Below are 12,341 nucleotides of genomic sequence, written 5' to 3'. Positions count from 1 at the left end.
TATAAAACATATTCCTAAAATAAATTAGAGAATAATGGCAAAGCGGTGAGCGTCTAGCCAACCTTTTGCAGTTGAGAACAAGCATGGAAAATATATCTCAATGGCCGAAAAAGCAAATAACAATAAACAACTATTTCAAATAATTCTTTTATATGTACCTATGTATTCAATTTAATAAAATTTGTTTTCCGTTTTATAGAGGTTTACTGTCCGTCATAGCCGGGTTTCCTGTAAAAGCCGGAACCCTGTTTAAGACGGATAAAAATTTTGGACCCGCGCGATTCCCGCATAGACAGGTTTTACTGTACATGTGTTCCAAAAATGACGCAAAAGCGCAATGGTACGTTGCTAAGAACTAGAAACAAATGGTTCGAACAAAATTTTGAAAAATAAAATTTCGATCAAAAATGACGCTGTAAATCGTGTTCTGACACATTATTACTAAATTATTAATAGCTAATTATTTAACTATCTGTTTAAAAGTTAAATTAAGAAAAATTTGGCTCAAGGATTTTTAAATTATTTTTTCGAGTTTTTCGTAGCCTTCTTAACAACGTACTCCGAAGTTATGGGTTATTATTGGAACAGCTTCTATATTTTTGAGTATTAACGTTAAGGATTTCTATGTAAAAATGATCATAACTGAAAATTCTCCATCATTTTTATAGATGGAGGTTCGAAATTTTGTTATGTTTCTTTTCAATTTTTGACATTCGAAAGCTTTCTGTTGATACTTATTAAGACAAGACTGATTTTGGCAAATGATATAGGTTTTAAGAAAAGAGAGGGCGGGTGGGCGGGGCTAGTACTTGATAAGATAAGACTGACTTTGGCAAATAATATTTAATCACCTTGTATAACTAAATTAAAACTCTCGTTAATGTTTTGTGCAGCTGTAACGATAAAATAACCTTTGATTCAAATTAAAAAATATCAATAAATTATTGACCAATATATAATATATAATTTTATATCCTTATTATACATATTGAGAGAGGCAAACAAAACAAAAAGACAATGTGTGAGAGAAGGATGGAAATAATGCATCGCGAATTAATTTCGCAAGAAGGTTTGAAATCCCCCACGGATTAATCGCCCTTTCTCACATTTAAAGAGGTATGCAACTAATTATTCAAATATTCTAGTGAGAAGGGCGGCGCCTAAAATCCCAGTTCGTGGATGAAAAGGTCAAGGGGCGGATCCACATCGATCAATTAGAGGCAAGCTGGCTTTGCCTTATTCCCTACTTCCACATTTCACATTGAATTGATACGTGCTTTTTATTGACTTTTCCTGATAATATTGCGTTAAAAGGCGGCGTGAAAACCTTTAAGCCAAAAATATGAAAATAATAACCCAAATTGGTTGCAAGTTTCGGGTTACTAACTGTTTGATTGTGCGCTATATCCGAACTATTAATAACAGAAACAGGATCGATACAGGGGATCAGTAATTAAAGCAGTCCTACTTAGCCTGAAATAGGGATCTGTAACTGTCACGTCATGTAATATTCTTACTCTTCTAATCTTATCCGTCAGGGGAGAAATCTTACACCATTTCATGCATACTGACACCTATTGTTATTGAGCCAGGTGTCGTGTAACGTGGGGATTCCTTCCAAGAGATCAAGCAGAAATCATTTCTCAGGGGTATTCGTGCTTCACAAAGCTCGAACCTTTTTGTTTTTGAGACACCTTGTATTATCACACAAAGGGGACATTCCTTTGATGACAAAAGTCAGTGTCTCGGTATACAATGGAAGGTCCTTGAGGATAGTTTATACATCCACAACTTTGAATATAAGAACGAATTATTAATTTTTGTTTTTTTTGCAGGTAAGAGCGCGCAAAAAGCACACGTGCGGTAAGTAGATGGTTTCGCCACCACGGTATTATTAATACAACAGTTTCCGTTTGATATATCTCTTTGTCACTTTAATAAAACTACAAAGCGAATCTCCTTCCGAATTCAAGTCGAATAAAAACCAACTTCTCCGTAAAGCTAGAACTTCGCACATTGTCAACATTCCGCTTAATTCTAACCATTGAAACTTTAACCAGCTTCGTCCACTTTCATCGTTTTAACACTGAAAACCGCGCAGACTTTTCGTGAAACATTCACGCGTTCCACCGTAGTATTGAATTTCCGTCGAATTTTTTCCAAATCGTAAATCATCCGCAGCAGACATATTTTCCTTTTTCGAGTCAATTCAGCAAATGCGTTGAGGAAGTTCCCGGCTTATAATCTTGTGAGACACGAGTGGGAGCTTTCACGAAGGAAATGTGGGAAATTTGTCGATCGGGGAGATACCTTGACGGGGTTATCGGGGTTTTCAATTAAATGCCTATCAGCAGCAGCGAGTCGACTCAAAGGTCAATTTTCAATTTAAAACTTTTCGGATAATAGGTGTTGTCAAACGAAACTTTCGCTGAAATTCTTTTGTCAAGGTATCCGCTTTTCTCGATTCGTCCGGATAAAGCGGCAAAGCTCTCCCGGAGGAAGGTGTTCATTTCGGGCGCGAATTTTTCCGGGCCTAGGCTGGTGGGTAGAGAATTTCTATCTATATACCGTTCGGGGTGTTTTTAGACAAAAGCGGGCTACGAAATTTTTTCTTCACGTTGATTATTTTGTTACAACAAAAATTTTCAACAAAAAGATAGTTGACATATTTTCTGTGTAATTTGTAATCATTCGATAGATAGGAGAATTTGATGTCGAATAGGTAGTGATTGATTCGCGAAAACATTTGGAATTTAAAGGGGGGAGGGGGTGAACAACCTTGTACAAAATTCTCAAATCGATGGGTTACAAACATAAATTCTAATGAGATTTCAAAGATTGTAAAAATTGCCGAGATTCCACAGATTCCAGATATTTAAAAAGTGGAAAGGTGCTAAAAGTTCTAAGGATCTCAAAAACTTTTCAAATTTTAGAAATACTAAAGTGTCTAGAAATTATGAAAATCTGAAAGTTCTAAAGATTTTAGGAATTTCAGTGATTGTTAAGATTCTCGAGATTCTCGAAAATTTCCAATGGCTGAAAGGGATCAAAAGGTTTAAAAGCTTTCAAAAATTCTAAAGATTCGAGATTTTCTAAAGACCTTAAAGATTCTAAATACACTAATGTTCTAATGCTCTAAACATAATTCTAAAGGTTCTAGACAAATTCCAAAAATGTAAAGATTTTCAATATTCCAAAGAGTCTAAAGAAAACAAAAATCTTAAAACTCTAAAAATTGTAAAGATCTAAAGAACGCTTTCTCTAATTTTTATAAATTCTAAAAGCAGTAGAGGTCTTGAGCATCCTAATATTATCTTATAAATGTTAGACATTGTAAAGATTCCAGAGATTCCAAAAATTTTGGAAAATTTGAAAAATTTAGAAAATGGGAAAATATGGTAGACCTAGTCTTGCAAATTTCGAAAAAGGTTGAATTCCAAAACTCTGGCATAACTGAAGCCCGATAATTTTAGAAATTTTGGAAAATCTGGAAATTCTAGGCATTTTGGGTTTTGGGTTTTTGGAAAATGTGAAAAATCTAAAAGAATTAAAATTTATAAAATTTCAAAATTTCGAAAGTTTCCATAATCTTTAGATTGTGGAGATTCTAAAGACACGAGACATTCTAAAGACTTTAAAGATTCTAAATAAACTGAAGTTCTAGAGTTTTATAAATAGAAGAAAGATCCAACAAAATAATTATTGCAAAGGTCTTGGTGTAGTTATGACCCTACACATTTTAAAAATTCTAAACTTTATAAAGTATTTAGTAATTCTAAATTTTCCAAAATTTCCAAAATTTCCGAAGATTGAAAAGACTCTAAGGGCTCTGAGAACTCTGAAAGACTAAGACCAAAAAATATACAGAGTCTAAAGGCTCTACAAAGTCTAAAGAGTCTACAAAGTTTAAAGACTCTAACGAGTTTAAAGGCTCTAAAAAGTCTAAAGACTTTAAAGATTCTAAAGACTCAAAAGTTAAAAGAATTTTAAAAATTCTGTTTGAAACATTTCAAAGATTCTAAAGGTTCTAGAGAAATTCCAAAAATCCAAAGATTTTAAGATTCCAAAGACTCTAAAGAAAACAGAAATCCTAAAAATCTAAAAATCGTAAAGATCTGAATATTTTCTTTATGTTTTATAAATCATAAAAAGCACTAGAGGTCTTGAACACTCTAATATTGTCTTATAAATCTTACAGATTGTAAAGATTCCAGGGATTCCAAAAATTTTGGAAAATCTGGAAAAATTTAGAAAGTGCGAAAAATGGTAGATCTAGAAATCTTGAAAATTTCGGAAAAGGTTAAAGCTCAAAATTCTGGAGACAGATAATTTTAGAAATTTTGGAAAATTTGGAAATTCTGGGCATTTTGTGTTTTTGGAAAATCAGTCTAAAAAAACAAAAAATTATAAAATTTCAAAATTTCAAAATTTCGGAAGTTTACATAATCTTAAGATTGTAGAGATATATTCTAAAGATTCTAAATAAACTGAAGTTCTAACAAGATCCAACAAAATAATATTGCAAAGATCTTGGGGTAGTCAAGCAATTTAATTTAGATGTAACAAGTAACGAGTATACGGACGAAGATATCAAAAAATTAAACGCATTAAATAAACACAAACGAAAAGTGTATAAAGAAGTTTTGAATTTTTCAAAAAGTACGAAGATGGTTTTTTGACTTGAATTTTTTAATTCCTAAATTTTTGATTTTTTTTGTTCCTTTCGTTTTTCCCTTACTAATTTTTTGAGTTTTCAAGTTGCAATTTTTTATTTTTTCAATTTTTTAATTGAATTTTTCAATTTTTAGGTTTTTCAATTTTTAGGTTTTTCAATTTTCCGATTTCTCCAATTTTGAATTTCGAATTTTGACATTTTTAAATTTTTCGATTCTTTAATTTTTGTTTCTTCAAATTTTCGATTTTGCAATTTTTCGTTTCGGTTTTTTCCTCAATTTTTACAGTTTTTAGATTTTTCAATTTTTATAATTTTTTGTTTTCTCTATTTTTTTTTCTTCAATTTTACGATAGAAATTCTTTGAGTTTTATTTTTAAATTTTTCAGTTTTTCGATTCGAAGTTTCACGGGTTTTCAATTTGTTCTTTTTCGATCTTTCAATTTTTCATGTTTGCAATTCTTCGATTTGGGATTTTTCATTTCGGTTTTTTGTTTTTTTTTATTTTTTTAAATCTTCGGCTTTTCAATTCTCTGGTTTTATAATTTTTTTTACTCAAACCGAAACGTTTCAGTTTTTGAATTTTTCAATTGCTCGATTTGCAATTTTTCGACTTTTCAACCGATAGATTTGTTAATTTATCGTCTTTAGATTTTTCAGTTTCATGATTTTTCAATTTTTCGTTTTTTTTTTAGTTCCCTCAGTTATCCGATTAGCAATTTTTCGAGTTTTTCAGTTTTTAATTTTTGTTTTCCGATTTTTTTAATTAAGTTTTTTCAATTTTTCTGATTTTAAAATTTTTCTATTTTTCAATGTGACATTATCCAATTTTTGCATTTTTCGATTTATCGATTTTTGATTTTTAGATTGTGGGTGTTCTAATTTCTTGGATTTTCGTTGTCTTAAAATTGAGAATCTTGAAAATCGAAAAAGTGCAATTTTAAAATTTTCAAAATTAAAAATTTTCAAAAATCGTAAAATCGGAGAATCGAAAAATCAAGGACTGAAAATTTGGGAAGTGGATAAAGAAAAAATTATAAAATGGGAACAAACATCGCAACAATAGAAGAATTGGAAAAAAACAAAAACTGTGATATAAAATCGAGGAAATGAAAATTAAAAAATCGGGAAAATGAGAAATAAAAATCAAGAACTTGAAAAACTGAGGAAACGAAAAATTGAAAGATCGAAACATTAAAGATTGAGAAACTGAAAAATAGAAAATTGTAATATCCCAAAATTCTTAAATTGAAAAACTTCAAATTGAACAATTGAAGAAACGTAAAACTGAAAAATTTGGAAGATGAGAAATTTAAAAAATTAAAGTTGAAAAAACGAAAAATTATGAAACCCAACATTGGAAAATCGAAAAATTAAAGAAATGAAAGAAAATGAAAAAACGAAAAATTGATACTTCAACAAATTGGTCGGAGGAAAATAAGTCCTAATTTTTCGAAAAATTATAACATTTGATTTTGCAAATTTTATTTTTTTATGATAACCCTTGTAAGTTAAAAATTAAAATTAAGTCATGTATATAATGTTTGCGTTTGTTTCAAGTGCTGAGGTCATCAATTTTTAGGAGGCGATATGCAATTAAATTTTGATTAACGATTTACCATGATTCAGAGCTTTCGGTTTTGCAGTTTCAAAGTTAAATTGTAAAATGTTGTTAAACCAAAAATCTGGATGTGTAAAAAGAGAAATTTAGTGAACATGTAAAAGAAATCTGAAATTTGTAAACTGTTAAAAAATTACCATAAAACTTCAACAGTATATTTGAGAACAATGATGAAAAATCCAAGTGTGAAGTTTAATTAACCCTAGCCATCCCATTACACTAACATTAAACAAACATTTCGTTATCTGTGGCAGGACGTTTCAACCTACACTCCGTCTTAATCACATCACGAACATAAATGAACGAAAGCGAATCTAAAAATCACAACTAGAGTCGCCATGTCGCTGGAAAGAAACGTTACCATGATGAGTGTTGGTGCTCTGGTCTACTTTCACGATGGGTTTCTCCGGGAAGATGATCTTTTTTATCAGACACATATTTCCCGCAATTATGCCGACCCAGAACGCCCCAAACACCCACAAAGCGCAAGTTACAAAATTGGCTTGGGGCGGAAGCTTCAAAGCCAGTGTTTGTGTCAAATCGAGCCTGGCTTCGTCCGCACAAAATTCCTTTCGCAGATTTTCACTCAGAAGGTGACTCCAGTTCTTGTGTTGGCAGTTCCAGGGATTATTGTAACTGATTACCCTAAACCCGCCACCACTTTCCAGCTTCCGTATGAAACTCTCCGGAAGAAATCTTAATTGGTTGTTTGAAACATCCACAAGCTCCAGCTCCGGGAAATAACTTACGTCGAAAGTGTCAAGATTATTTAGCATGTTGGAGGAAACATCGAATTTCCATAATTTGCTACGAGGTCTGAATATCTTATGGCTCAGGCTGGTAATAAAATTCTTCGACATGTTCACTCGGCTCAGATGTGGCAAATCATAAAAAGCTTTATCCGCGATGGAAGTGACTCCCGAGTTGATTATATTTAACTCTTCGAGTTCCGGGTAGTTGTTAAAAGTTTCCCGTTTTATCTCGAACAAGTTGTTATTGGCGACGTCCAATCTCTTAATATTTCTATTGGCGGAAGTCGGAGCTCTCCCCCTCGCCAGGCCGACATAAATCCTGCAAAATATTTTCCATCGCATTGACGATGAAAGAAAATCAATTACGGCTCACCCATCAACAAAGAGTATGGTAATGATGTATTGGAAATACTGCATCGTTTGATGAAGCACCCTTTGAGCCTCCAGAATCAATATTCTAGGTGCGACGTGCTCGAACGTCACGTTCGATTTAAGCCAATTTGATTTTTTGTTTCGTTGCTTTTTTGAGTTAATCGGGTTTTAACCGCAAAACGCCCTGAGGCGGCCAAACAAGCAAAAAAAACTGATAGAAATTGGAATTTGGACAGAAAACCGAAAAGGAAATAATGGAATTTGGAGTGAATGCAACAATTTTGAGTTTGTTCGGAATTATATACCGTTCAGGATGTTTTTAGACAAGGTTGGCCATGTAAATCTAGTAATTTGGTTGGCAACCAATTTCATCTATGCAAAGATCCCTAATGAAAAATGACATTGTTATCATGTTAGGTTAAGTTGTTTTTGACGTGAGGTTAGGCGGCTATGAATTTTGACATGAGCACGCCAAAAAGTGTCCGATTTGTTGAGACGATGACAGCTGTCATAAATGTCACTTTGACATAAAGGCCATCATCAAATTTTAAATGGGTTACCAACCTGACAAAAAAATGAGTCATATTATTTGGAACAGAAATTTAAAAATCTTTTTAATGTTTGGGTCCTTAATAGTATTTAATATCTTTAGAGCCTTTAGACTCTTTAGTCTGTCTAGAGTCCTCACAGTCTTTAGACTCGTTTCAGAATTTTTCGGGTGATTAGTACCTCCAAGAATTTTACAATTTTTATGATTCTGTTGGATCTTCTATTTAAAATTTTAGGACTTCAATTTATTTAGCATCTTCAAGAGCTTTGGAATTTTCGTAATCTTTAGAATCTCCCCAAGCTCGTTCGAAATTTTCAATTTTTTTAATTTTTGATTTTCAGAAATCTCGGATTTTCCAAAAACACAAAATGCCCAGTATTTCCAGACTTTCCAAAATTTCTAAAATTGTCGGGCTCCAGTTATGCCAGAATTTTAATATTCAACCTTTTCCGAAATTTTCAAGGTATCTAAGTCTACCACATTTTTTACATTTTCTAAAATTTTCCAATTTTTCCAAAATTTTTGTAATCTGGAATTTTTACAAAGTCTAAGATTTATAAAATATTAGTTTAGAGCATTTGGATTCTTGAAAATCCCTGGATTGTTGGCATTTCTCTAAAACCTTTGAATCTTTGAAATATTTCAAACAGAATTTTAAAAATCCTTTTAATTTTCGAGTATTTTTTAGAGTCCTCAGACTCTTCAGAATCTTTCAAGTCTTTAGACTCTTTAAAGCCTTTAAAGTCTTTAGAATCCAGAGATCTTAGAGTTCCTCCATTTTTTGGAAATTTTGGACGTTTTAGAATCACTAGATTTTTATAAAGTGTGAAAGTTTTACAATTTCTAGGATCTACCTCCAGGGTCTTTAAAAATTTTAAGATTTTGTTGGATTTATTTATTTAGGACATTAGAACTTTATTTTGTTTAGAGTCTTTAGTGTCTCTAGAATTCTCAATTTCTAGGTCTTTAGAAATTCTCGAGTCTTTAGAATCTTTGAAAGCCTTGAAAGCTTTTAAATCTTTGGTATCTTCGAAACCTTTAGAACCTCTACAAACTCAAGATTGTGTAAACTTTCTAAATTTAGAAATTTCATTATTTTTGATTTTTTTTAATTTTCGAAATTTTCATAATTTGCAAAATTTTCAAAATTTCTAGAATTATCAAATTTTTCAGATTTTCCTAAATAGAAAATGCCCAGAATTTCTACATTTTTCATAAGTTCTAAAATTAGAATTTTTAGACTGTAGACTCTCTAGACTCTTTAGACCCTTTGGTCTCTGTAGACTCTTTAGTCTCTCAGAGTTGTCAGAGTCCCTCTAGACTTTTCAAACTTTGGAAATTTTGGAAGCTTTAGAATTACTAGAAATTATATAAAGTTTAGAATTTTTAGAATTTTTCGGGTCATTAGTACCTCCAAGGACTTTACAATTTTTATGATTCTGTTGGGTCTTAATTCTATTTAAAACCTTAGGACTTCAGTTTATTTGGCATCTCCAAGGCCTTTAGAATGTCTCGAGTCTTTAGAATCGTTGAAAGCGTTTAAATCTTTCAAAGCTTTGGAATTTCCGTAATCTTTAGAATCTCTACAATCTTAAGATTGTGTAAACTTTTGAAATTTTGAAATTTTAGAATTTTTGATTTTTAGAATTTTCGGATTTTCCAATAACACAAAATGTCCAAAATTTCGAGATTTTCCATAATTTATAAAATTGTCGGGTTCCAGTTATGCCAGAATTTTAATATTCAACGTTTTCCGAAATTTTCAAGATATCTAAGCCTACCATATTCTTCCCACTTTCTAAAATTTTCCAATTTTTCCATAATTTTTGGAATCTGGAATTTTTACAAAGTCTAAGATTTGTAAAATATTAGTTTAGAGTAGTTGGATTCTTGAAAATACATGGATTTTGGCATTTCCCTACAATCTTTAGAATCTTTGAAATATTTCAAACAGATTTTAAAAATCCTTTTAACTTTTGAGTATTTATTAGAGTCCTTAGACTCTTCAGAATCTTTCAAGTCTTTAGACTCTCTAAAGCCTTTAAAGTCTTTAGAATCCAGAGTTCTTAGAGTTCCTCCAATTTTTGGAAATTTTGGACATTTTAGAATTACTAGATTTTTATAAAGTTTAAAAATTTTACAATTTCTAGGATCTACCCCCACGGTCTTTAAAATTTTTAAGATTTTGTTGGATATTTCTTATATTTAGAACATTAAAACTTTATTTTATTTAGAGTCTTTAGTGTCTCTAGAATTCTCAATTTTAGATATTTTCGAGTCTTTAGAATCTTTGAAAGCCTTGAAAGCTTTTAAATCTTTGGTATCTTCGTAACCTTTAGAAAATCTACAAACTCAAGATTGTGTAAACTTGCTGATCGAAAAACTGAAGAAACAAATATATAATTGAAACACTGAAAATCGAGAAACTGTTTTATTGAAAGATGGAAAAATTGAAAAATCGAATAAATAAGTAATTAAGTTTTAAAATCCAGTTAATGAAAAATGGAAAAATTCTAAAATCGTAAAATTGAAAAGTGGACAACTTTTAAAATTATTATTGTTATTACTTACATATATCTAAAATGAAAACTACAAAAATTACAAGAAATCAAAAATTCATGAAACGAAAAATTGAAAAATCATGAGACTGAAAAATCTAAAATTGAAAGAAAGTACAGTCAAAAATCTAACAGTTGAAAATTCGCAAACTGCAAATCGATAAATTGAAAAATGTAAAAATTGGAATATGTCACATTGAAAAATAGAAAAATTGTAAAAAATAAATAAAAAAAATCGGAAAACAAAAATTAAAAATTGAAAACTCGAGAGACTCAAACCGAAAATTTGTAAAATCTAAAAACTGAAAAACTCGAAAAATTGCTAATCGGATAACTGAAGGAACAAAAAAAAACCGAAAAATCGAAAAATCATGAAACTGAAAAATCTAAAGACGATAAATTAACAAATCTATCAGTTGAAAAGTCGAAAAATTGCAAATCGAGAAATTAAAAAATCGAAAAACTGAAACGTTTCGCATTGAATAAAGAAATTATAAAATCAGAGAATTGAAAAGCCGAAGATTTGAAAAACTAAAAAAAGCAAACAACCGAAACGAAAAATTCTAAACTGAAAAATTGCAGGCATGAAAAATTGAAAAATCGAAAAAGAACAAATTGGAAACTCGTGAAACTGCGAATCGAAAAACTGAAAAATTTAAAAATAAAGCTCAAAGAATTGCTGTCACAAAATTTAAGAAAAACAATAGAAAAAACAAAAAATTATAAAATCGGAACCTTGAAAAATCTAAAAACTGTAAAGATAAAAACGGAAACGAAAAATTGCAAAATCGAATATTTGAAGAAATAAAAAAATTAAAGAATCGAAAAATTTAAAAATTTCAAAATTCGAAATTGGAGAAATTTGAAATCGAAAAATTTAAAAATGTAAAAATTGAAAAATTCAGTTCAAAGGTTCGAACATTGAAAAAATGAAAAATTGCAAATTATATTTTTTTGTTTTTTTAGACTTTTCTGATTTTCCAAAAGCACAAAATGCCCAGAATTTCTAGATTTTACAAAATTTCTAAAATTATCTGTCTCCAGAATTTCGAATTTTAACCTTTTCCGAAATTTTCAAGATATCCAAGTCTACCACATTTTTCCCACTTTCTAAAATTTTCCAATTTTTCCTAAATTTTTGGAATCTGGAATTTTTACAAAGTCTAAGATTTATAAAATATTAGTTTAGAGTAGTTGGATTCTTGAAAATACAGATTTTAAAACTCCTTTTAACTTTTAAGTATTTATTAGAGTCCTTAGACTCTTTAAAGCCTTTAAAGTCTTTAGAATCCAGGGTTCTTACAGTTCCTCGAATTTTTGGAAATTTTGGACGTTTTAGAATCACTAGATTTTTATAAAGTTTGAAAGTTTTACAATTTCTAGGATCTACCTCTTATATTTAGAACATTAGAACTTTATGTTATTTAGAATCTTTAGTGTCTTTAGAATTCTCAATTTCTAGGTCTTTAGAAATTCTCGAGTCTTTAGAATCTTTGAAAGCCTTGAAAGCTTTTAAATCTTTGGTATCTTCGTAACCTTTAGAACCTCTACAAACTCAAAATTGTGTAAACGTTCTAAATTTTGAAATTTTTAGAATTATCAGATTTTTTAGATTTTCCAAAATAGAAAATGCCCAGAATTTCCAGATTTTTCAAAATTTCTAAAATTAGATTTTTTGGACTCTGTAGATTCTGTAGATTCTTTTTTAGTCTCTCAGAGTTGTCAGAGTCCTTAGAGACTTTTCAATCTTTGGAAATTTTGAAAACTTTAGAATTACTAGAAATTTTATAAAGTTTAGAATTATTAGAATTTCTAT

At 30.2% G+C, this 12,341-nt stretch overlaps 2 protein-coding genes across 10 annotated transcripts in view; one reads left to right on the top strand and one right to left on the bottom strand.

Annotated features, from left to right (window-relative positions):
• Window positions 1-12,341, top strand: part of LOC135139483 (kazrin) — a 243,212-nt gene that overhangs the window by 97,370 nt on the left and 133,501 nt on the right. Inside the window, exon 2 of one of the 9 annotated variants that reach the window (XM_064069732.1) lies at window positions 1,836-1,863. The exons of the other annotated variants lie outside the window; for them this stretch is intronic. The gene's annotated coding sequence lies outside the window, so the exon portion shown is untranslated. The remainder of the gene's footprint in view (window positions 1-1,835; window positions 1,864-12,341) is intronic. 9 annotated transcript variants of the gene reach the window in all.
• LOC135139547 (leucine-rich repeat and fibronectin type-III domain-containing protein 2-like) lies at window positions 6,472-7,623 on the bottom strand. Its single transcript, XM_064069830.1, has 3 exons — window positions 7,419-7,623; window positions 6,655-7,364; window positions 6,472-6,607 (listed from the first exon to the last, which is right to left on the bottom strand). The coding sequence occupies exons 1-3, from the start codon at window positions 7,460-7,462 to the stop codon at window positions 6,519-6,521; spliced, it is 843 nt and encodes a 280-aa protein (XP_063925900.1). The 5' UTR covers window positions 7,463-7,623; the 3' UTR covers window positions 6,472-6,518.

The sequence above is a fragment of the Zophobas morio genome, unplaced genomic scaffold (assembly GCF_036711695.1).
Source record: "Zophobas morio isolate AGI-343-1 ecotype UQ-CSIRO unplaced genomic scaffold, CSIRO_AGI_Zmor_V1 ptg000031l, whole genome shotgun sequence".
In the NCBI taxonomy this organism is placed as follows: domain Eukaryota; kingdom Metazoa; phylum Arthropoda; class Insecta; order Coleoptera; family Tenebrionidae; genus Zophobas; species Zophobas morio.
Note: the sequence above shows the minus strand (reverse complement) of the source record. Positions and strands in the feature narration are given on the sequence as shown.